General features: G+C 41.9%; 1 protein-coding gene across 6 annotated transcripts in view; it reads left to right on the top strand.

Annotated features, from left to right (window-relative positions):
• Positions 1-25,777, top strand: part of ift172 (intraflagellar transport 172) — a 182,322-nt gene that overhangs the window by 119,963 nt on the left and 36,582 nt on the right. For all 6 annotated transcript variants that reach the window (XR_009445692.1, XM_059645467.1, XM_048530809.2 and 3 more), the window contains 6 exons: positions 7,377-7,470; positions 14,068-14,132; positions 14,221-14,401; positions 20,704-20,813; positions 21,674-21,803; positions 22,756-22,854. Coding sequence is in view for 5 of the 6 variants with exons in the window: in XM_059645467.1 (XP_059501450.1) it covers positions 7,377-7,470; positions 14,068-14,132; positions 14,221-14,401; positions 20,704-20,813; positions 21,674-21,803; positions 22,756-22,854 (679 nt within the window). In the remaining variant the exon portion in view is untranslated. The remainder of the gene's footprint in view (positions 1-7,376; positions 7,471-14,067; positions 14,133-14,220; positions 14,402-20,703; positions 20,814-21,673; positions 21,804-22,755; positions 22,855-25,777) is intronic.

Genomic DNA, 25,777 nt, shown 5'->3' with positions numbered 1-25,777 from the left:
CTTGGGATTGTAGTGTGCCACCACCTTGGACAACGATAGCTGCTTCTTCACTTCTCTAAAGTTACGTCTTGGCTATGAGACCATTTGGAAGGCTGACCCTTTTTCAGTAACAAATGTATGGGTGCTGGAATGGAGGTCGGGTTACATATATGTTTTCCATAATAATTCACCAATCCAAGGAAAGACCTAAGCTCCAGTAAAGATGTAGGATCCATGGCACATTTGATCTCCCTCAATTTATCTTCCAATGAGTATAACTCAATCTCGTTGACTCTGTAGCCCACGTACATCACTTGGGGTGCCTAGAGCACACATTTTTCCATCCTAAGGCATACACCTGCCTTGGAGAAACATTTAAGCACTATGTCCAAGCTTTGTAAATGCTCTTTATTGGTATTCCCAGTAATTAGAACATCATCCACACAAATAACGACTTGGGGTAGACCTTGTAAAATATTTTCTATCGTTTTCTGGAAAATGGCACAGGCTGATAATATCACAAAAGACAGTTGCATATACTGGCCCAAACCCTGATGGGTAATAATTGTAGCGTACCTCTGGGAGTTCTCGTCTAGTTGCAGTTGCAGGTAGGCATGGCTCATGCCCAGGTTTGTGAAGGACAGACCCCTGCCAGTTTTGCATACAAGCCATGTTTGTGAGGGATTGGGTATCTATCCAGCTGCGAGAAACGGTTCATTGTTTGTTCACAACGCCACAAAGGTGAACCTACTTGTTGGGCTTCAAAATTCGGTACAATACTACTGCCCTTTCCCCAAACTGTGCTGGTTTGATGATTCCTGCACCTCCCAGCCTCCTTATTTATGCCTCTACTTTTGCAAGTAAGGCGGGCCTTGAGTACTCATGGAATATGCTTCCTGGTCAATGTCTAATGTGACATTGGCCACTTTGATCGTCCATAGACCTCCCTGAAAAACTTCCAGGTATTTAATTAAGACTTCACTTGGACATTTTTCATTTGAAAAATGTTGAACCAATCAGGTTGAACATTTTTCAACAAATTTCACCCGACCAAGCTTGGGCCCAAACCTCTTACTACAATCGCTGGTAACTGAATTGGCTGCTTCTTTTAAGAGGCCAGAACCAAAGTTTTACCTTTAATCTGTAGGGCTTCCCCAGTATAAGTTCTCAGCCTGGATGAGGCCTCACTTAAACGTAGGTATTGGTGTCCAGAGCAAGTTTTGTTAAAGATTGGTTCCGTGATCACTGATAACAGTTGCACTTCCATTGGAACTTGGCGACCATTTAATCAGATGTTTATTTTGATTGGTTCTGATTTGGATATTACTAAGCAATTTAACTGTTCTAAATCAGCTGTAGACGGAATTTTCAAGGTGTATGCTGTCCTGGATACTGGCCTATGAGTTATGTTACTCAATTCAGGCCCAGTGGGACTCTTTTGCTGTCTTGAATCAGCATGCCATCTGCAACTACGATGGCCTAACGGCCCAGATCCTCAGGAAAATTTTAACTATTTGGCCAAGGCTTGGCTTTATTTTGGAGTCTGGCTGTGGGCTGACCTATGGTCCCTTCATTCAGGGCTTGTCCTGAATTGTTATGCAATTGCATTCCCTCAAGTGGTGTTCCCCAAGCTCAGTTGGCCTGGAAAGGATGTCCACTTCCATTACCATACGCTGTAAACTCACAAGCTCCACTTGCTGCATTTCTAACAACAAGGCCAGCTAAAGTGCCGGTTTGAAGTCCTTTTGGGCTTCAGCTAGTAAGCACTTTTGCTTGGTCACATTGTTAATCCCACATAACAAACAGTCTCTTAGCACCCCGCTTGGGGTTAAACCAAAATCACATGCCTCTGCCAGTCATCTTAACTTCGGCAAAAGTCTCAATTTTCCTGGTTCTAAAATTGTCAAGTAAAACCAATAGCGTCTCAGAACTGGAGGTGGCTAAGGTCATAATATTCCTTCGCAAAATTCATCAACTCCTGAAAGGTTTTAGTGTCTGGTGCCTCTGGGAAAGTTAAACTCCTAACAACTGAAAAATCTGCCTGTACACACAGTGCTAGGAGAATTACTCGTTGCTTTTTGACTGCTTCAATGTAATTTGTGTGGAAAAAATTATGCATTCTTTCCACATACTGGGCCCAGTCTTCGACGGCAGGATCAAACGAGTCAAGCTTCCCAAATAGCAGCATGAAACAAGAAATGCTGACTCCAATTCAGTGACAACTATTGCAAGCAAATCTCTTCAGGGGCATGCTTTTCTCTCATCACCACTGAAGTAACTCCACAAAGGCCAGTATCCCGTCACTAAGTCACCCTTTATGTACATGTGCAAAGTACAAAACACTGACCCAGCTAGGGCATACAACCTGATCTTAGAGTGAGCCGAACCCCTGACACTCCTGGCACTATTCCTGTAGACAATGACGAGTTAAAGATCAATGCCAAAGGCTCAGCAATCTCCTGCCTGGCTTCCCAGAGGATCCTAGGATAAATGCCATCCGGCCCAGGGGCTTACCCATCTTCACCCTCTGTAGGATTTCTAATACCTCTTCCTTGTGAATATTGTTGTAACATGGGCTCGTACGCCATCATGACAGATGGTGAAATTGAAATTCCTTAAAATTCTAGCATAAAAAGCAACCATCTAACCACTAGCAATTGTCACAAAAACAATCTGGATCACTAAGGTCCATTAGGGAAGAAAACTGCCCACTATACTTAGTCTGACCAATGTGTACTCCGGAACCATAAGGATGAGAATTAGGGATAGTCAAATAGCCAGCAATGCCTACATCCCATAAAATATCCATAAAAATAGTTCAGCAGCCCCTATATTGGTGGCAAAATCTGGTTCACGTTACTGTAATGATTAGTGTGTCTGTTGTTAAATGTAAATCTTGGATTGAGATCAAATTTGCAGTCATTTCAACTGAAGTTAGAGGAGTGACCCAGTCCCAGTCCTCCGCTGGGCAAAGCAAAGTTTTAATTTAACCAAGGTGGTGATATAGCCAGTGTATAAGCCTTGGACTAGATTAGATTTAACCTTACAATCAAATCAGCCAAATTTATTAGTCAATTGATTATAGCTAGTTTATTAGAAATGAAGTTAATTTACAACGAGGTAAAGATTTATTCACAAACAGTTTGGACTGTGCAAATATATGCATTTATGCACAGCAAATCTGAGGAGAATAAAAAAAACACACTCTACAGGGTTAGAAGTACTAAGCGACAGTTAAAAACAGAAGAAAAGGATTATTCATGATTGTCCCAAATGGTGATCTCCATCCAGTTATTCTGCACACAAAAACTGTTGATACTTAGATGCCTTCTTGCAACAGTGTAACAAGCTGAATTCACTTTGCGAGAGATAGTGAGTAGAGTTCAAAATTCTCTTCAGGAACCCTCTAAAAATTGTAAAGGGAGGTTTCAGCTCACATACTTTGCTGAAGGGCATTGCAAAAGGAGAGGGAGCAAAGAGTTGTTGATCTTTAGGCAAGATATTTTGAAATCTCCCAGTTTGGCTTCAAATTACAATAACATCCATTTGAAACTCTGTTCCTTGCAGATGCAACATTGCTGGTGTTATACTTAATAATTTTTGCAAATTGGCTGTTGTAAAACATTCAGGATTTATGTACATACATGGGACCAGTCAATCAATGCTTTTAGAAATCCTGTGTGTAATGTTTAATGACCAGTTGAAAATTATTGAGCCTATAAATGATTCTTTCTAATAATACGTCTGCGCAAATCCAAATTCCATGTATGTCAACACAAGTATAGAAGGTATTGTTACTTTGTGACTGTATCACCTGATAAATGAGTCGGTAAGATTGAGAAAGCAGCCCCTGAAAACAAAAAGCTAAACACCTAATACAGAAATTGATGGAGCAGTCGAAACCAGGGAAAACATGACTAAGAACAGACGTGGAAATACTGTTGAAAAGGGCAGGGGAGGTGGACTGAAGTGCACATGTTTCAGTGCAAGAAGTATAATTGGCAAGGTAAATGAACTCAAAGCGATGGTTAGTACTTGGGACAATGACATTATTATGTTTACCGAGACTTGGTTGAAAAAGGGACAGCTGAATGTCCTATTATTTAGATGTTTCAGGTGTATTAGAAAGGGATGTAAAAGGGGTGGGGTAATTTGCATTACTGGTAAAGGTGTATCTCACAGCTGTACAGAGGGAGCATGTATCGGAGGACTCTTCCAGCGAGGCAATATGGGTAGAACTCAGGAATAGGAAAGGTAAAATCACGATGTTGGGTGTTTACTACAGAACTCCCAACAGCCAGCAGGAGATAAAGGAGAAGATATGTAGATAGATTTTAGAAAGATGTAAAAACAGCAAGTTTGTTGTGGGTGATTTGAACGACCCCTGCATTGAACTGGGACACTTTTTGTGCTAGGGACTTCAATGGAGCATTTCATAGATTTTATAGAATTTGTAAGGACTATTCAGGAAAGTTTATTGGCACAGCATGCAAGCAATCCAACCAGGGAAGGAGTTATACTGGATCTAGTTTTGAGAAATGAGCCCGGCCAGGTGAGTGAAGTTTCAGTGGGGGTGAGTTTCATGAGTAGTGACCATAATACCATGAGTTTTCAATTACTTAACTAACTCACTAACTTGATGGAGTTTTTTGAAGAGATGGCGAAGATGATTGATGAGGGAAAAGTAATTGATGTTGTCTACATGGACTTCAGGAGAGCCTTTGAGAAGGTTCCTCATGGCAGACTGGTACAAAAGTGAATCATGTGGTATCAGGGTGAGCTGGCAAGATGGATACAGAACTGGCTTGGTCATAGGTGACAGAGGGTAGTGGTGGAAGCATGCTGTTCGGAATGGAGGGCTGTGACTGGTGACTTTCCACAATGATCAGTGTGGGGACCTCAGCTATTTGTGGTTTACATAAATGATTTGGAGGGAAACGTAGCTGGTCTAATAGTAAGTTTGCTGATGATATGAAGGTTGGTGGAGCTGTGGACTGAAGGATATAGCAGGACATAGATCAGTTGGAGGCATGGGCAGCGTAGTGGCAGATGGAGTTCAATCTGGACAAATGTGAGATGATGCATTTTGGAAGGTTAAGTACAGGTGAAAATTATACAGTGAATGGCAGACTCTTAGGATTATTGATATGGAGAGAGATTTAGGTGCGCAGGTCCACAGATCACTGAAGGTGGCATCACAGGAGGCAAAGTAATGAAAAAGGAAGAGTCCCAACCCGAAACGTCACCTTTCCTGCTCCTCTGATGCTGCCTGGCCTGCTGCGTTCCTCCAGCTCCACACTGTTGTCTACAGCATGCTTGCCTTCATTGGAAGGGGGCATTGAGTGTAAGACTAGGCAAGTTATGCTGCAGCTTTATTGAACTTTGGTTAGGTCACACTTGGAATATTGCATACAGTTCTGGTCACCACACGACTAGAAGGATGTGGATGCTTTGGAGAGGGTGCAGAAAAGGTTTACCAGGATGTTGCTTGATATGGGGAGGCAATGGCCTAGTGGTATTATCACTGGACTATTAATCCAGAAACCCAGATAATGTTCTGGGGACCCAGGTTTGAATCCTGCCATGGCAGATGGTGGAATTTTAATTCAATTAAATATCTGGAATTAAGAATCAAATGATGACTATGGTAGTCAGGAAAAACCTATCTGGCTCACTAATACCCTTTAGGGAAGGAAATCTGCCATCCTCACCTGGACTGGCCTACGTGTGACTCCAAACCCACAGCAATGTGGTTGACTCTTAGAACATACAACAGTACAGCACAGAACAGGCCCTTCAGCCCACGATGGTGTGCTGACCATTGATCCTCATGTATGCACCCTCAAATTTCTGTGACCATATGCATGTCCAGCAGTCTCTTAAATGTCCCCAATGACCTTGCTTCCACAACTGCTGCTGGCAACGCATTCCATGCTCTCACAACTCTCTGTGTAAAGAACCCGCCTCTAACATCTCCTCTATACTTTCTTCCAACCAGCTTAAAACTATGACCCCTCGTGTTAGCCGTTTCTGCCCTGGGAAATAGTCACTGGCTATCGACTCTATCTATGCCTCTCATTATCTTGTATACCTCAATTAGGTCGCCTCTCCTCCTCCTTTTCTCCAATGAAAAAAGTCCGAGCTCAGTCAACCTCTCTTCATAAGATAAGCCCTCTAGTCCAGGCAGCATCCTGGTAAACCTCCTCTGAACCCTCTCCAAAGCATCCACATCTTTCCTATAATAGGGCAACCAGAACTGGACACAGTATTCCAAGTGCGGTCTAACCAAAGTTTTATAGAGCTGCAACAAGATCTCACGACTCTTAAACTCAATCCCCCTGCTAATGAAAGCCAAAACACCATATGCTTTCTTAACAACCCTGTCCACTTGGGTGGCCATTTTAAGGGATCTATGTGTCTGCACACCAAGATCCCTCTGTTCCTCCACACTGCCAAGAATCCTATCCTTAATCCTGTACTCAGCTTTCAAATTCAACCTTCCAAAATGCATCACCTCTGGGCAATTAGGGATGTGCATTAAATGCTGCCTGGCCAGTGACACCTCATCCCGTGAATGAATAAAGGATAGGGGATTTTCGCTATGAAGAAAGGCTGGATAGACTGAGTTTGTTTTCACTGGACGGTCGGAGATTGAGGATGTCCTGATTGAAGTTTATAAGATTGTGAATGGCATGGATAGAGTGGAAAGTATGAGGCTTTTTCCCCAGAGTGGAGGGATCTAGGAACTAGGGGACACAGGTGCAAGGTGTGAGGAGGTATGTTTAAAAGCAATGTGTGAGGCACGTTTTTCACAGAAAGGGTTGAGAGTGCCTGGAACGAGCTGCCAGTGGAGGAGGTGGAAGCAGACACCGTAGCAGCATTCAAGAGGCACCAGGAAGAATAAATGAATAGGAAGAGAATAGAGGTTTACGGACCCAGTAAATGAAGATAGTTTTATTATGGAAGGGCAGAATGTGTCAACGCAGGCTTGGATGGCCGAAGGCTTGTTCCTGTGCTGTGTTTTACTTTGTTCTTTGTTCTTTTAAAAAACGAAAGGTAGAAACCAATAAAATCTTAAGAAGAGCTCTGATAAACTGAATCCCTGAGGCCACAAACTTAACATTATCAAAGGGAAGGTTTTTGTTTACTGCAAAAGTATTTTGTTTAATAGGTCATGAAGGGTCCCAACCAGAAAATAAAAGTGACAGTAGAACTTTACAAGGAAAGAAGATTAATAATTGAAAGAAAAACACAGCTAAAAAGATTGGTGGCCAATGGTATTAATTCAAGAATTCTTTTTGTGATTTTGGCAATTAATGATTTTTTTATGAAAAATCAAGAAATCGTATAGGTGCGTATGCAATAATTGCTTGTGATGTGGTAAAATTCTGTTTCAGCTCTTTCGATTTTGCTTTTGAACTGTCACGCTTGTCTATGAAAAATAAAATCCCAGACATACATCTCAAACATGCTATGTATCTAGAAGATGAGGTAAGTTGTTACTTTTCTTTGTTGATATTTGATTAATTACAGGTTTAGTAGCGCAGAAAGATCATATTTTTGATAATGTTTTTAGCATTATCAATATGATGACATGGCATAAAGAACTAGATTAAACACAATAAATCAGATTGCTGTAGTGAAAGTACTATAATTTACATTGACTAAAATACATCTAAGAGATAAATAACCCAAATAGCCCATAAATAACCCAGAAGATGGTGGTGACTCTGATTTGGTGAATGGGGAAGATCTGTATCAGTGCAGTCACTGCTTCCAGAAGGTGGTTTGCTGAGGGGCTGTTATCAAGTGACAGTTTGACCCCAAACACTTGTTCACTGTTACCCTCCCTACCTTCTTGTGTAACCAAAAAGGAGCACACACACTCCACCGTGAGGACCAGAAGCGAAAGAAGTAGAGAGATCCAGGGAGCGTCCTGGGAAGGTGAGTGAGGGAAGACCTTCTTTGGGTATTTTCAGTGACCAATAAGGGTAAGTGTTTCATAAATTATCTTAAACAGCTTGATTGGGGATAGAAATGTCAGTCAGAGGGGTTAAGTGCTGCACTTGTGACATGTGGGAGATCAAAGACATCTGCTGGAAGTGCATCCAACTTCAGTTCCTCACAGACCACATGGATATGTTGGAGCGGCAATTGGATGCATTTGGGAGGATGAGGGTGGCAGAAAGTATCATAAGACAGAAGTTTTAGAGATGTGGTATCACCCAAGATAGATGGGTGACCTCTAGAAAGAGCAGGCAGCCAGTGCAGGAATCCCCTATGGTTGTCCCTGTCTGTAACAAGTCTAGCATTTTGGGTACTGTTAGGGGGGATGACTATCAGGAGGTAACAGCAGCAGCAGCCAAACTGGTGGCACCACAGCTGGCTCTGTTCTTAAGAAGGGAAGGACAAAGAACACTAGAGCAGTAGTTACAGGGGACTCAATAGTTAGGGGTACAGACAGATACTTCTGTGGATGCATAACAGCCTCCAGGATGGTATGTTGCATCCCTGGTGCCTGGGTTCAGGGTGTCTCTGAACAGACAGAAAGCATTCTGAACGGACAGGGTGAACAGACGGAGGTTGTGGTATGTATTGGTTCTAGTGGCTTAGGTAGGATGAGTGACGAGCAATTCAGGGAAAGTTAAAGGAGCAGGACCTCCAAGGGTGTAATCTTGGGATTACCCCCAGTGCCACGTGCCAGTGAGGCTCGAAATAGGAGGATAGTACAGCTCAACACATAGCTAAATAGATTCTGTAGGAGGAAGGACTTCAGATATCTGGGATCTCCTCCGGGGCAGGTGGGACCCGTACAAGAAAGAGGGTTGCATCTAAACTGGAGGGGCACAAATATTCTGGCTGGGAGGTTTGCTGGTGCCACTCAGCAGGGCGGTGGGAACCAAAGCAAAGGTGAATTGACTGAAAGGAAACTAGAGAATAGAGCCAGTAGAGCAAGAGCAGGCAGAGTGTGACCATTAAACAAAGTGAGACTGGTGGACTGAAGTGCATCTGTTTCAATGTGAGAAGTGTAAAAGATAAAGCAGATGAACTTAGAGCTTGGATTAGTACTTGGAACTATGATGTTGTTGCTATTATAGAGACTTGGTTAGGGAAGGGTAGAATTGGCAGCTTAACATTCCAGGATACAGATGTTTCAGGCGGGATAATGGGGATATAAAAGGGATGGGGGAATTGTGCAACTTGTTAAGGAATCACAGCTGTGCTGCAGGAAGACACTTCGAACGGCTCATATAGAGAGACAATATGAGTAGAGCTCTGGAACAGGAAGGGTGTAATCGCAATGTATGGGGTTTACTACAGGCCTCCCAACAGCCAGTGGGAGATAGATATTTGGGCAGATTTTGGCAAGATGTAAAAGAAACAGGGTTGTTGTCGTGGGTGATTTTAACTTCCCATATATTGACTGGGACTCACTTAGTGCTTGGGGCTCAGATGGAGCAGAGTTTGTAAGGAGCAACCAGGAGGGCTTCTTGAAAGAGTATGTAGATAGTCCAACTAGGAAAGGGGCCGTACTGGACCTAATATTGGGGAATGAGCCTGGCCAGATGGTCGACATCTCAGTGGGCGAGCTGCTCGGGAGCAGTGATCACAATTCAGTAAGCTTTACAGTACTGGAGTCCTATGATGCTGCTTGGCCTGCTGTGTTCATCCAGCTCTACACCTTGTTATCCAAGCTTTAAAGCACTGATGGATAAAAATAGGTGTAGTTGTCAGGTGAAGGTGATAAATTGGGGGAAGGTTAATTACAACAGGAACTGAAAAATATAGATTGGAGGCAGATGTTTGAGGGCAAGTCAACATACGCTATATGGGAGGTTTTCAAGTGTAAGTTGCTGGGAACTCAGGACCAGCAAGTTCCTGTAAGGATGAAGGTAAGTACAATAAATTTAGGGAACCTTGGATAATGAGAGATATTATTAGCCTAATCAAAAAGAAGAAGAAAGCATTTATCACAGCCAGGAGTCTGGGGACATATGAAACAAGGGTAGAATACAAGCAAAGTCAAAGGAAAATTAAGCAAGGTGTCATGAGGTCTAAAGGGGTCATGAAAAATCATTGGCAACAGAAATAAGGAAAATCCCAAGACTTTATATATATAAAGAGCAAGAGGGTAACCAGGCAAAGGGTTGGCCCACTCAAGGACAGGGGAGGGAATTTATGTGTGAAGCCAGAGGAAATGGACAATGAATTAAATGAATACTTTGCGTCAGTATTCACCATAGGGAAGGACTTAGATTAGATTCCCTACAGTGTGGGGACAGGCCCTTCAGCCCAACAAGTCCACACCGCCCTTGGAGCATTCCACCCAAATCCATCCCCCAATAACCCACACACCCCTGAACACTACGGGCAATTTAGCATAGCCGATCCACCTAGCCTGCACATCTTTGGACTGTGGGAGGAAACCGGAGCACCTGGAGGAAACCCACACAGACACGGGGAGAATGTGCAAACTCTGCACGGACAGTTACACGAGGCTGGAATCGAACCCAGGTCCCTGGCACTGTGAGGCTGCAGTGCTAACCACTGAGCCACTGTGCCGCCCAAAAGTGGATTAGTGGATGAAGAGGCTGGGGAAGGGTGTGTAGAAAGTTTGGGTCATGTTGAGATCAAGAGAGGAGGTGTTGGGGTCTTGAAAAGCACTAAGATAGATAATTCCCCAGGGCCTGATGGGATATATTGAGAGAGGCAAGAGAGGAAATTGCTAGGGTCTTGAGGGAAATCTTTGTATCCTCATTGGCTACAGAGGATGTCCCAGAACATTGGAGGATAGCCAGTGTTGCTCCTTTGTTTAAGAAGGGTGGCAAGGATAATCCAGCTAATTACAGGCCGGTGATCCTTACGTCAGGGATATTATTGGAGAGGATTCTTCGAGACAGGATTTACCCCCACTTGGAAATAAGTGGACATATAAGCGAGAGGCAGTGAAGGGGAGGTTGTGTCTCACTAACTTGGTTGAGTTTTTTGAGGAAGTGATGAAGATGATCAATGAGGGCAGGGCAGTGGATGTTGTCTACATGAACTTCAGTAAGGCTTTTGACAAGGCCCCTCATGGCAGGCTGATACAGAAGGTAAAGTCCCATTGGGTCAGAGGTGAGCTTGCAAGATGGAAAATAAACTGTCTCGGTCAGAGAAGACAGAGGGTAGTATTGGAACGGTGTGTTTCTGAATGGAGGGCTGTGACTAGTGGCATTCTTCAGGGATCAGTGTTGGGACCTTTGCTGTTTTGTAATATATATAAATGATTTGGAAGAAAATGTAACTGATTTGATTAGTAAGCTTAGTGATGACACAAAGATTGGTGGAATTGCCAAAATCGATGAGGATTGTCAAGGGATACAGCTGGATATGGACTGGTTGGTGACTTAGGCAGTAAGATGGCACATGGAGTTTAATCTGGAAATATGTGAGGTCCACTGCCCTGCCCTCATTTTGGAAGGTCTAATCCAGAGGAAAATATACAGTAAATGGCAGAACCCTCTGGAGTACTGATAGGCAGAGGCATCTTGGTGTACGTGTGCACAGTTCACTGAAAGTTGCAATGCAGGTGGAGAAGGTAGTCAACAAGGCATACAGCTTGCCTTCAGGCAAAGCATTGAGTTTAAAAATTGGCAGATAATGTTGCAGCTTTATAGAACCTTAGTTAGCATTTGGAATATTGTGTTCAAATCTGGTCGCCATGTTACCAGAGAATGTGGTGGCTCTGGAGAGGGTACAGAAAAGATTTACCAGGATGTTGCCTGGTATGGAGGACATTAGCTATGAGAAGAAGTTAGAGAAACGTCTGTTGTTCTCACTGGAAGTTGAGGGGCCACCTGAAAAAGGTCTACAAGATTATAAAGGGCATGGACGGAGTGAACAGTCAAAAGATTTTTCCCAGGGTGGAAGAGTCTCTTACTAGGACGTGCGAGGGGAAAGGTTTAAAGGTGATGTATGAGGCAGGTTTTTTACACTGAAGGTGGTGGGTGCCTGGAACTCGCTGCCGGGTGAGGTAGTGGAAGTAGATATGATAGTGACTTTTAAAGGGCGTCTTGACAAATAAATGAATAGGATTGGAATAGAGGGAAACAACCTCCAAAAGGGTCGGGGGATTTAGTTGTGAGAGATAATGGGAACTGCAGATGCTGGAGATTCCAAGATAATAAAATGTGAGGCTGGACGAACACAGCAGGCCAAGCAGCATCTCAGGAGCACAAAAGCTGACGTTTCGGGCCTAGACCCTTCTCTTTATTATCGGGGGATTTAGTTGTGACGGGCAGCATTTTGGTGCAGGCCTAGAGGGCCGAAGGGCCTATTCCTGTGCTGAAATTTTCTTTGTTCTTTGCTATAAGATATGTAATTTTGGGCAGGTTTTGCAGAGCATCATATTTAAAGAATCAGCAGCAAGTGCACTCACCAAATAGCCAATTTTCCTGCCGGAATTTTACACTGGAGCCGTTTTAAATTCCTGAATTGTGACTTCCGCTTTAATTTGGAAAGATCTTAAAGAGATCCTGGCCATATATGCAAGGGGAGGCAATGGCCTCGTGATGATATCGTTAGACTATTAATGCAGAACCTCAGCTAAAATTCTGAGGTCCTGGGTTCACATCCCGGGGAATTTGAATTCAGTAAACAATCTGGAATTAAGGGTCTAATGTGAATTTCTGATAATTGACTTATCTGGTTCACTAATGTCCTTCACTAAAGGGAAGGATATCTGACACCCTTCCCTAGTCGAGCCTACATGTGACTCCAGACCCACAACAATGTGGTTTACTCTGAACAATTTACTCTGTGCAATTTTTAAAAATTCATTCATGGGATGAGGGCATCGCTGGCTAGGTCTGCATTTATTAAGCATTCCTAATTGCCCAGAGGGCTGTTAAGAATCAACCACATTGCTGTGGGTCTGGAGTCACAAATCAGGTAAGGATGGCAGTTGCCTTTTCTAAAGGACATTGGTGAACCAGATGGGTTTTTCTGACAATTGACATTGGATTCATTGTCATTATTAGACTCTTAATTCCAGATATTTATTAATTTAAATTTAACCTCTGCGATGGTGGGATTTGAACCTGGGTCCCCAGAAAATTACTTGGGTCTCTGGATTAACAGTCTGGTGATAATACCACCAGTCCATTGCCTTCCCCAACTAAGGATGGAAAATTCATACTCGCCTAAACAAAGGCACCACATCCCACGTGGATTGCCCATTCTAAATTGTCCATAGTGTTCAGGGAGGTGTAGGTTACGGGGAAAGGTTAAGGAGATGTGTTTAGGTGGGATGCTGTTCGGAGGGACAGCGTGGACTTGATGGACCATATGGCCTGGTTCAACACTGTAGGGATTCTATGATTCCTGAAGCTAAAGTTACTGGCAGTCGCTGGCCTTGATATAATAGTGGTAAAGTCAGAATTCAACATTTAAGTGGCTATTAATTGGCTATATCAGGATCCAGAATTGATCCAAGGCCTGGGAACTTGCCTGACACCTTCCCACCCAGCATAAAGCGAGAGCCACAATCAAGACAGATGGGAATGCCAGGCATGCATCTTATGGGCCTTGCCCCTGCCTTCAGGTATGTGAGTAAGGAGGCTGTAAATCCAGTCCATTATGCCAATTACTGACTTTTCTAATTTTTTTAAAGATTTGTATTGATGTATATTTACTAGAACTTAGGCATCGATCATATAGTATGATGTGTGATTAATGCATTGAAAACTTGCTGTTGATGGAAAGAAATTGACGTCCCTTTGTTTTTATTTCTGAGTTGACTTCAAAACTAGGTACCCAGAGTAATGGTGCTTGTCATTGGTGCTTTTCTTGGTACTTTTGGCAATAAAATAATGTTTTATAGCATTATACAGCAGGTTTTATTTGGAAGCAAACAAGGAGCTATGATATTTCCCTACCTGTTTACAAAGCATCATTTGTCAATCAACAACTGTTTCAGAAATGATTGCATCTCTGCCACAAGTGAATGATAACATTTACATTGAGAAATTGGTGTAAAATTTCTGAAGGGAAAAGTCTAATTTGTGATAACGTCTAGCACTAAATTTAGCATGTTTCACCGATTTGTAGGGTAAATTTCAAGAAGCAGAAATTGAATTCATTAAAGCAGGAAAATCAAAGGAGGCTGTCCTCATGTGAGTCTTTCATTTTATTTTGGATAACTGATTGTATAAACTGATAGTTTTACTCTTTTGCCATTTAACATGTAGTTACTTTTGAAAGGTATGTGCATAATCAAGATTGGGATGCAGCCCAAAGGGTGGCAGAGGCTCATGACTCTGACAGTGTGGCTGATGTCTTGGTTGGTCAGGCACGTTTTGCCTTCGATCAGAAAGAATATCAAAAGGCTGAGGCTTTTCTTCTGAGAGCTCAAAGACCAGAATTGGCTGTGAAATATTACAAGGTGAGAACAATTTTTTAAAGTCATTATTTTGTCAATAAAAACTAGACTGAAATTTCGCTGCAAATGCCAATAGCTCATGACAGAGATGGCTTTGCAATTCCCATTGTGAAAGGACGATTTGTTTCTTGTAACTTCAAGAATTTAAAATAATCTGAATCTGAACATGTAAGCAGTTCATCTTTCCAGCGTCTGAAATCCTGTGTCAGCACAAACCAGAAAGACAGGTACATGGGAGCACCATCATCATCAAGTTCTCCGCCATGCCACACCCATTCTGACTTCGAACAACATTGCAAGGCATTTGTTTCAAAATCCTGCCATTCCCTATCTAACAGCACAGTTGCTGTACCCACACCATGTGGACTACAGTGATTCAAGAAGGCAGTCCTACCTTCTTGTACTACCTGTTTGTGGGGTGGGCATTGAATGTTGACCAACCCAGCCATCCCACACCCCATGAGTGATTTTTAAAAACTGGTGATTAATGGAAATACTGACCCAACTTAATCGGCAGACTTAGAACTTGTCTGACGTAACTACAAGGAAAGCATTGGGACTGAATCTTATGTTTTTTAACCTTCACGTAGAACATTACAGCACAGTACAGGCCCTTCGGCCCTTGATGTTGTGCCGACCTGTCATACTGATCTCAAGCCCATCTAACCTCCTCTATTCCATGTACGTCCATATGCTTATCCAATGACGACTTAAATGTACCTCAAGTTGGCGAATCTACTGCCGTTGCAGGCAAAGCGTTCCAGTCCCTTACTACTCTCTGAGTAAAGAAACTACCTCTGACATCTGTCCTATATCTTTCACCCCTCAATTTAAAGCTATGCCCCCTCGTGCTCGCCGTCACCATCCTAGGAAAAAGGCTCTCCCTATCTACCCTATCTAGCCCTCTGATTATTTTATATGTTTCAATTAAGTCACCTCTCAACCTTCTTCTCTCTAATGAAAACAGCCTCAAGTCCCTCAGCCTTTCCTCGTAAGACCTTCCCTCCATACCAGGCAACATCCTAGTAAATCTCCTCTGCACCCTTTCCAAAGCTTCCACATCCTTCTTATAATGCGGTGACTAGAACTGTACACAATACTCCAAGTGCGGCCGCACCAGAGTTTTGTACAGCTGCAGCATAACCCCTTGGTTCCAGAACTCTATTAATGAAAGCTAAAACACTGTATGCCGCCTTAACAGCCCTGTCAACCTGGGTGGCAACTTTCAAGGATTTGTGTACATGGACACCGAGATCTCTCTGCTCATCTACACTACTAAGAATCTTGCCATGAGCCCTGTACTTTGCCTTCTGGTTACTCCTACCAAAGTGCATCACCTCACACTTGTCTGCATTAAACTCCATTTGCCACCTCTCAGCCTAGCTCTGCAGCTTATCTATGTCTCTCTGCAACCTACTGCATCCTTCGTCACTATCCACAACTCCACCGACCTTGGTGTCGTCTGCAAAGTCCAAGTTGTTTTGAGCTTTCTGAATGGTCACTTGCCATGAGATCTAGTGATTTTTCTCACCTTATCTTTAACGTTTCCATCACTGAATGCCTACTGTGTTTGTCGCATCCAATTTCTGCTGGATTTTTTTTGTTTCTGAACAGCTCACCATAAACCGAATATGGAGTGGTACGGCACGGAAAAAGACCCTTCCATCCAGCTCTTCTACACTGACCAGACATTCAAATCTGACCTCATCCCAATTGCCGTATCCCTTTAAACCCTCTCCTATTCAGTTACCCATGCAGATGCTAAATAAATGTTGTTATTGTACTCACCTCTACTACTTCCTGTGGCAGCTCGTTCATACACATACCTCCGTCAATGTCAAAAAATTATTCCACAGGTCTCTTTTAAATCCCTCCCCTCTCACCTTAAACCTATGCCCTCTAGTTTTGTACTCTTCCACCCTAGGAGAAGGCCCATGGCTATTCCACCTATCCATACCCCTTATGATTGTATAAATTTTTATAAGGCTATCACTCATTCTGCAACTCCCTGAGAGAAATTCCCTAGCCTATTCAGCCTCTCCTAATAACTCAAGCCCGCCTGTCCTGGCAACATCCTTATGAATCTTTTCTGCAATCTCTCAAGCTTAAAAACATCCTTCCTATAGGAGAGTGACCAGAACTGTACATACTGTTCTAAAAGTGACCTCACCAATGTCCTGTTTACGGCTGCTATATGACATCCCAACTCCTTTACTCAATGTTCTGATCATTGAAGGCAAGCTTGCCAAACCCCTTCTTCTTCACCCTGTCTGCTTGTGAATCCACTTTCAAGGAGCTGTTCACCTGCACCCCTAGGTCTCTTTGGCAAAATTACCCAGGACCTTACCTTTAACTCTGTAAGTCCTGCCCTGGCTTGTCTTACCAAAATACGACCCCTCACGTTTATCTAAATGAAACTTCTCAGCCCTTTGGCCCATCTGATCAAGATCCGATTGCACTCTGAGGTAGCCTTCTTCAGTGCCCATCTAGTTTGGTATCATTTGCGAACTTAGTAACCACGCCTCCTATATTCACATTCAAGCCATTTATATAAATGACGAAAAGTAGTGGACCTAGCACTGACCCTTGTGGCACAGCACTGATCACAGGCCTCCAGTCTGAAAAGCAACCCTCTATCAGCACACTCTGTCTTCTACATTCAAGCCAATTTTGTGTCCAATTGGCTAGCTTCCCCATAGATCTGGTGTCATCTAACCTTGCTAAGTAGTCTATCACGTGGAACCTTGTCAAATGTTTTGCTTAAGCCCACATAGACAACGTCTACCACTCTGCCTTCATCCATCTTCTTTGTCACCTCTTCAAAAAACACAATTAGTTTAGTGAGACATGATTTCCCATGCACAGTTGTGTTGACTGTCCCTAATCAGTCCTTGCCTTCCCAAATACATGTAAATCCTGTCCCTCACATTCCCCTCCAACAACTTCGCCACCCCTAAAGTGAGACTCACTGATCCATAGTTCCTTGGCTTTTCTTTGCCACCTTTCTTAAATAATACAGCCATGCCATTTTTAAAAATCCTTTTGTAGATCTGGACAACGCTGTCAGTCCACAGCAGGCCTGCATGATTCATTTACCCCGGACAGGACAGATAGGGGAAATTTGGTGTCCCACTTTCCAGACAGTACCTGTAGGTCCTGTTGGAAAAGATGGTGCTGATGCAGGACTTTCTCCCTCAGGACCAGCAGTGGTGGCCACAATCCCAGTCACTGCCAGCCTGGTTCAAAGTTGCCACCCAGGTCAGTGCAGTCTTAGCTGTCTGAAAGAATGTCTATCAATGTCCTTCACAACTCTGCCAGCATAAATGTCACTGTGTTTTCTGATACCTCATATTCACTCTATTTCAGCTATTGTATCCGTCTCCCACAACGGCTCATACTCTATCACTCTCAGCTATTGCGTGCAACATCTTCCCTCATTCACTGGCCACCCTGAACATGGTGTGGATTGGTATTGGAGGCTGTCTTTGATCTACTGCTTCAGGAATCCCTGGGCAAAGGCTTGCTGACAACTATGGCAAGCTTTCTGGCATTGTGCCTTTGCTAAATGGATAAGATAGCAGTAATATGAAAAATGTCTGTCTTGCTAAAGGGAAAAGCACAAAAAGGCAAGGTAAAACAGTACATAGTAGGGATGTTGTGAGCATCCAAGTAAGGTCAAAGTGAACTAATGCTGTGACAGCAGGTTAAGAACCCAGAAATGCAGCCTGGTTCAGTCCATGAGTTGGATGCATCTCCTGAGTGCATGCTGTCCTTACAATTATAATTATAGTTATATATATTATATATAATTATAATTGCATTGCAATTATAGCTGCCAGTGCACCGTCTGATAACAGCTTGGAAATGCAGAAGTGACCTGAAAGTCAATCAGTGATGTGATATGAGGATTTTTCACATATCAGTTGCTATTGTCTGTGGGTGTGCGCTCTGTGTAGCTGGTGCCCATGCAGTATGTACTGAGATTTTGGTGCCAGCGTCCAAATTGGAGGTCGCTCGGAGCAAACGGCAAGATGAATCCAAAGGTGCTAACTCTGGTTTCCTTGTCAAGTTTTCTTGTTTGGTAAATTTGGTAAGGTGATATGCTGCATATTAATGAGGCATGTTTTGGCATTAACAAAGGGTTGACGTTAGCCAGTGAGAACCATACCACTTGTCAAAAGAATAAAACATGAAACAAGATGATGATCAAGACGGGCCTCACCACTTTATTCAACCAATTTGTCACACATCTCACTCCTATAAGATTCCACCCTTGAAGCAAGCTTTGTATGGTCAGGCAGGAGAGAGATCACATCCAGAGTGAGACACATCTCAAATGAGTATACAGTTCAGGGAATTTGGAGGCAGCGTGGGAAGTCGGTGCAGAGGGGAAGAGGTGTTTTTTGCTTGCTTTTTTTTGGCTCACAGCTTGTAAAGTTTTTTGAACATGATAAATTGAAGCCCAGGATTAGGGGCCCAGCATAAAAGCATGACATTACTGGTAAAAGGAAGTTCATCAGTTGGTGATCGCTACTAAATTGATCGTCTATTATGGGTTACTTTCAGATTGACGGTCAATAGGGGAAATATTAAACAAAAAACACCAAAGAATGTGGATGTCTGAAATCAGAAACAAAAACAGATATTGTTAGAAAATCTGAGCAGGTCAGGCAGCATTTGTGGAGAGAAAACAGAGTGAATCGTTCAAGGAAAGGTTACTTATCCCTTAACAAACTGGATGAAGGAACTGTTGCTAAGTTTGCAGTTAATACAAAGATAGGTGGAGGGTTAGGTAGTTTTGAGGAAGAGAGGAGACTGCAGAAGGACTTGGACAGGCTAGGAGAGTGGGTAAAGAATGGGCAGATGGATAATAATTTTGGAAAATGTGAAGTTATGTTCATTGGTAAGTAGAATGGAGGTGTAGACTATTTTCTAAACAGGTAAAGCTATGGAAATCTGAAGCAAAAAGGAATTTGGAAGATTCTCTTCGGTGAACATGCAGGTTCGTTTGTCAGTTAAGTAGGCAAATGCAATATTAGCATTCATTTCAAAAGGGTTAGAGGACGGCACGGTGGTTCAGTGGTTACCACTACTGCCTCACAGCACCGGGGACTTGGGTTCGATTTCAGCCTTGGGCAGCTGTCTATATGGAATTTTTACGTTCTCCCCTTGTTTACATCAGTTTCTGCCAGGTGCTCCAGATTGCTCCCACAGTCCAAAGGTGTGCAAGCTGGGTAGAATGCTAAATTCCCTATAGTGTCCAGAGATTTTTAGGTGTGTTAGCCATGGAAAATGAAGGGATGGGGTAGGGGGATGGATCTTGGTTGGATGCTCTTTGGAAGGTCTGTGTGGACTTATTGGGCTGAATGGCCTGTTTCCACATTGTGGGGATTCTGTTATTCTATGAGAGACACAGAGCAGAAATGTATTGCTAAGGCTGCATAAGCCCCTGGTCAGATTGCACTTTGAATATTGTGAGCAGATTTGGACCCTCTATTTAAGGAAGAATGTGTGGGCTTTGAAGGGAGTCCAGAAGAAATTTTCAAGAATGATTTAGGGGATGAAGGGCTTGTTGTATGAGGAGTGATTGGTGACACTGTGTCTATAATTGATGGAGTTTAGAGGGTTGGGGGAGGAGGGATATTATCGAAATTCACAGAATTCTGAGAGGTGTAGATAAAGTCAACGTGGAGAAGATTTTTTCATTAGAGAAGAGCCTCAGAATGAAGGGCTGATACTTCAGAATTGAGATAAGTGGGAATTTCTTCAGCCAGGAGGTTTTGAATTTGTGGAAGTCATTGCCGCAAAGGGCTGTGGAAGCCAAAATATTGAGTGTATTTAAGATAGAGATAGACAGATCCTTAATTGGTAAGGGGATCAATGGTTACAGGAGGTGGGCAGAAGATTTTGAAATGTAGTCACTATTGTAGTGTAAATAGTTAGATAGCCAGTTTGAACATTGTTATCTCCCCCAAACAGAAATGTAATAATTGCTAGATTAATGTTTTGTGAGAACTTGATTGACAAACAAGTATTAGTCCTGTACTCCTTCAAAATAGTGCATGGGATCTTTTACATTTACCTGAGAGAATACACAGAACTCAGTTTAACATGCTAGCTGAAAAATGACATTTCTGATATTGTATGAGTCTTTTTTTACTCAGTAGGAGCTGAACTGACAACCTTCTGATTCTGAGACAAGCCTGCTACCAGTAGCACCACAGCAGATATTAAAAAAAAACACAATAAAAACTGGAAAAGTGCTCCTTGTGTTGAAATCATTTTTACTTAATTTCTTGTTTCAGGAAGTCACAATGTGGAGTGATGCAATTAGAATTTGTAAAGAATATATCCCTAACAAGCTGGAACAACTTCAGGAAGAATATGAACAGGAAGCAATTAAGAAAGGAACAAAGTAAGCAAATTAGCTGTGTAAAGTAGAAATGGTCAAAAAGATAAATAATGTAATCTCCTTACCACCATCTACTCCTGATAGGATAAGTAGTGAATTGTTTGAAAGCCTTTCTTACTGCTACTGTGATCCAAGTTATAAGTGAGAATAGTCAAGGGAGACCCCAACACTGATACTTTCCTTTGGTATCTTCTCATTTGACTTTCCATGTGAGTTTTCCAGTCTTTTTTCCTTGAAGGTTTTTTTTCATGTCTAAATGACAAATCGTTTATAAAGCTCTTTGGATTCCCACCATCTGCAGAAATCTTTGACTGTTCAGTAATTATATTCAAGGTGAATCTTACACATGCTGAGTTATAGAACATTGCACCTGTTGAAGAAGCCTTGTCAGTGATCCTCTGCCTCTTTATGTGAATTTGACTAGTTTGGTTTAATCTGGAAATAATTCAGCAGGTGGACTGCTGATTTGCCTGTAGTGTATCCAACATTAGTGATACAAAATTTAGCAAAAGTGTAGAAGTAACTACCTATGGAATTGGAGGTAGTAGGAACTGCCAATGCAATGCTGGAGAATCTGAGACAACAAGGTGTAGAGCTGGATGAACGCAGCAGGCCAAGCAGCATCAGAGGAGCAGGAAAGCTGATGTTTCGGGTCTGGACCCTTCTTCAGAAAATCAGAATTTGTTTTTATAATTAATAGATAACACAAAATCATAAACATGTTCAGAAATTTAGTATACAATTAACATGATTAAACAACTTGTAGCATTAAATTCAAAACATTAAACTATCTACTTAGGTGTTACTGTATTTTCCATTTCCTGAGTTAACTTTATTTTTGGTTTAATAATTGTGTCTCACAGGGGAATAGAAGGAATAGTTGAACAAGCTAGAGAATGGGAGCAATCAGGAGAATATGGAAGAGCAGTGGAATGTTACCTTAAAGTCAAAGAGACCAATAACCTGGCTCTGATGGAGAAGTGCTGGATGAAGGTGAGATGTGTATTTCAAAGGTTGCATTTTCATCGAGAGGAACAACTTTTAGTTGAAGTAGACCCAATGTTGACCATCAAAATGTTCTCCAGGTTATTGCATGCCATATATCAAAACTCTAATCTACTATAGACATCTGCTTTGAAAAGTTCTTCACAGCAGTGAATGGCAGTGAATTACCTGCAATTTATACATGACAAAAAAAAATTAGTATTGTTGTTTTGAGAGTTCTAAATTTTAAATTACACCCAGGAAGAGCAGAAAGCGTATCTACATTCAGATGGCAGTATTCTGTTTTTTAATTTAATGAATAAGTAGCCTGGCTAGCCACCAGAAATAATCATTTATGGCACAAAAGAAACATATCAGCTCAGAGTCCATTCCAGAAAAGCAACCCCAAATATTTTTGTTTTAAAAAATTAATTTTATCTTTTATATAGATTCGTGATAGTGTTTAAATGCTCTAAATATTATGTGGTCGGTTAAGATGAGTCAAACTGTTGAAAAAGCAATGACCACAAAAGTTTAAATAACTGAAATGAAACCATTGAGTCTGAAAATGGACTATCATATTACCAAACGGCAAAGAGCTGAAAGGACTGAAGATGGTACCTGAATTATTTTTTTGGTAATGTTGAATGATCCATTCATGTTTCCAGTATTTTTCTACTTTGACAATTCTTTGTGGACAGTCCTTTTCTTAAGCTTCTCACCTTGTCATGTTGTTAACCTATCTGAATTGCTTTCTTGACTGTTAATTATTTGTAGCAAAATATTCTGTGTCTCTTTGGCTAATGGAGAGAGAGGCCTACACCCTTCTGTGATCTACCTTGCCTTATCTTATTTGTGATCAGTACTAAATTTAAATTGTTCTGATTGTCTTGGTATCACAATGGAATGCTTTTCTTAAATATGAGATTCCTCTATTAATACTGCGCTGTTTGTATTTCAGGCTGCTGAACTGTCCATCAAATTTTTAAATCAAGACAGAACTCTTGAAGTGATTCAGACACTTGGTCCTCGACTGATTGAAATACAGAAATACAGTGCGGTATTGATTTGAATTAATCTAAGTTGTTTGATTATGCTGTCAGTGCAGAAGATGTATATATAACAGGTAACTCAAAGTAGAAAATGCTTGGAACACTCAACAGATACTCATCAAAAGAAAAAATATTAGTTAATTTGTCAGATGATGGTTCTTGAAAAGGACTAGTAAGGGATTTTTTTTCTGAACTGCTAATTTGTTTTCTCCTTGATGGATTTGCTTTATATTGGCATTTTCTTTTTTTCTATATCCCAATGTAAATAAGCCATCCCTGGTGTGATAGTCTCATAGTTAGGACATTAGACCAGTAATCCAGGGAGAGAGAGTTCTAGACTCATCAAAATAGTTTCTGAATTTGAAATCAGTTTTAAAAAGCTTTGACCAATAAAATTAATGGATTAACTGTCAGATTGGGATAAATACCCAGTGAATAAACTGATGCTCTTTCAGAAAGGATAGCTGTTCTCCTTATGTGGTTGACTTTTAACTGCCTTCTTGACCTAGCAAGCCACTGAGTTGTATCAAATTGCTCAGAAAGGCCCACCTTATATTCTAAAGGACAAAAGATGCTCACCTTGCCAGCAACATGTACATTCAAAAAAACAAAATGAAATATTGGTAGAAATAATTTGTTTAGCAAATATGTAGTTGTCCTTCTGATTTTCAAATTGTAGCCCTCTCCTTGTCAATAATAATGTCAGAACTCCTTTAAAATTTTAGTACGACTTCAGTGTTTTGTGGAGGCGTTAATCATAGGCTTTCGTTTTCCTTTGACTCTGATTGTTTACTTCAACTTTTAGTTTTGGTACATAGCAGAGTAAGGTTGTGTACCCACATAAGAAAAAGGGATATCTGGATTAGAGATAATGGGAACTGCCGATGCTGGAGAATCTGAGATAACATGGTGTAGAGCTGGATGAACACAACAGGCCAAGCCGCGTCAGAGGAGCATGAAGACTGGCATTTTGGGTCGAAACCCTTCTTCAGAAATGGGGGACAGAAGGGAATTCTGAAATAATAGGGAGAGAGGGGGAGGCAGATAGGCTAGATATCTTATCCTTCTTTAAACTTACTCATAAACCTTTGGACTTAATTCATGAAAGTTATGCCAGATTGCAATAATTACTCTTCTGTCTGAATTTGATTCTATGTACACAACGTCATTTAAGAAAGTACTTCATTAGATTATTAATTAGGGCATCATAAATTCTGATCTAGCACTAAATAAAGCGGTATCACCTACAAGAGCTGAAAGGTTATGATCAAAGTGGCATTTTAAAGAACAGGAAAAATGATTTGAAAGTTGTTCTTCCTTGTATTTAATTCAGTCATTCAGTGGTGTTCTACTGATGTCAGAGGGGAAATAGTTAGAACCGATTGCGAAAGATAGAAGTAATGTTTCATTCAGTGCTTCCGTTGTCCTGGCCTCATTAAAATGAAGAATTAACAAAAATTCTTTGGTATAATTGACAGTCCACCAATAAGGAAAAGAATTTTACTCTGTAAGTAATCATGTGGTTACTGAAATTCATGATACGATTAGAGTCATTTGGGTGTACGGCACAGAATCAGACCCTTTGGTCGAATTTGTCCACTCGACCAAATATTGTAAACTAATCTAGTCCCTTTTGCCAGCATTTGGTCCATATCCCTCTAAACCCTTGCCATTCATATACTAATCCAGAAGCCTTTTAAATGTCAAACAAAAACAAAGTTGTTCTAAAAGCTCAACAGGTCTGGCAGCACCTGTGAAAGTAAAAACAGAGTTAATATGTTGGGTATGGTGACCCTTCCTAAGGACTGAGGAACGGTCACCAGACCCAAAACGTTAACTCTGTTTGTTGCTTCACAGATGCTGCCAAACTGACTGTGCTTTTCCAACAACTTTGTTTTTTTTTCTGATTTACAGCATCCGCAGTTCTTTTGCCTTTAAATGTTGTAACTGGATCAGCCTCTACCACTTCCTCTAGCAGCTCGTTTTCCATACATGCACCACCCTCTGTGTGAAAAGGTTGTCCTTTACGTCCCTTTTAAACCTTTCCCCTCTCATCTCAAACCCATGTCCTCTAATTTTGGATCACTATCCATGCCCACCATGATTTTATAATCTTCTGTAAGGTCACCCCTCAGCCTCTGATGCTCCAGGGAAAATAATCCCAGCGTATTCAGCCTCTCTCTATAGTTCAAACTTCCAGTCCTGGCAATATCGTTGTAAATAAGGGCAGCACGGTGGCTCAGTGGTTAGCACTACTGCCTCACAGCGCCAGGAACCTGGGTTTGATTCCAGCCTCGGGCAACTGTCTGTGTGGAGTTTGCATGTGGGTTTCCTCCGGGTGCTCCGGTTTCCTCCCACAGCCCAAAGATATGCAGGATAGGTGGATTGGCTAAGCTAAATTGCCCATAGTGCCCAGGGATGTTTAGGTTTGACTTGAGAAATACAGTCCTTGGGGAATGGTCTTCGGAGGGGCGGTGTGGGGCCAATGTTGGGACAAATCGTCTGTTTCCAAACTGTGGGGATTCTTTGATTCTCAATCTTCCCTTTGAAGGGAAACCTGAATTGAATGCAGTATTCCAAAACTGGCGTAACCAATACATGAAAATCCTGACAATCAGAATCCCCACCAAAAACCTACCCACCGTTGATGTCAAATTTATTGATCCGTAGTTCCCTGACTATTCCTTACTATCTTTCTTAAATAATGGCACCAACGTTAGTTAGCCTCCAGATTTTCGGCACCTCCCCCATGGCTATCCATGATACAGGAATACAGCCGCAACATAACATGCCAACTCCTGTATTCAGTGTACTGACCAATAAAGGCAAGCATGCCAAATGCCTTCTTCACTACAGTGTCTACCTGTGGCTCCATTTTCAAGGAGCTATGAACCTACATCTCAAGATCTCTTTGTTTGGCAACACTCCCTT

This window comes from Stegostoma tigrinum, chromosome 4 (assembly GCF_030684315.1).
Source record: "Stegostoma tigrinum isolate sSteTig4 chromosome 4, sSteTig4.hap1, whole genome shotgun sequence".
Taxonomy (NCBI): domain Eukaryota; kingdom Metazoa; phylum Chordata; class Chondrichthyes; order Orectolobiformes; family Stegostomatidae; genus Stegostoma; species Stegostoma tigrinum.
The sequence above is the reverse complement of the archived record's forward strand: the minus strand, read 5'-3'. Positions and strand labels throughout refer to the sequence as shown.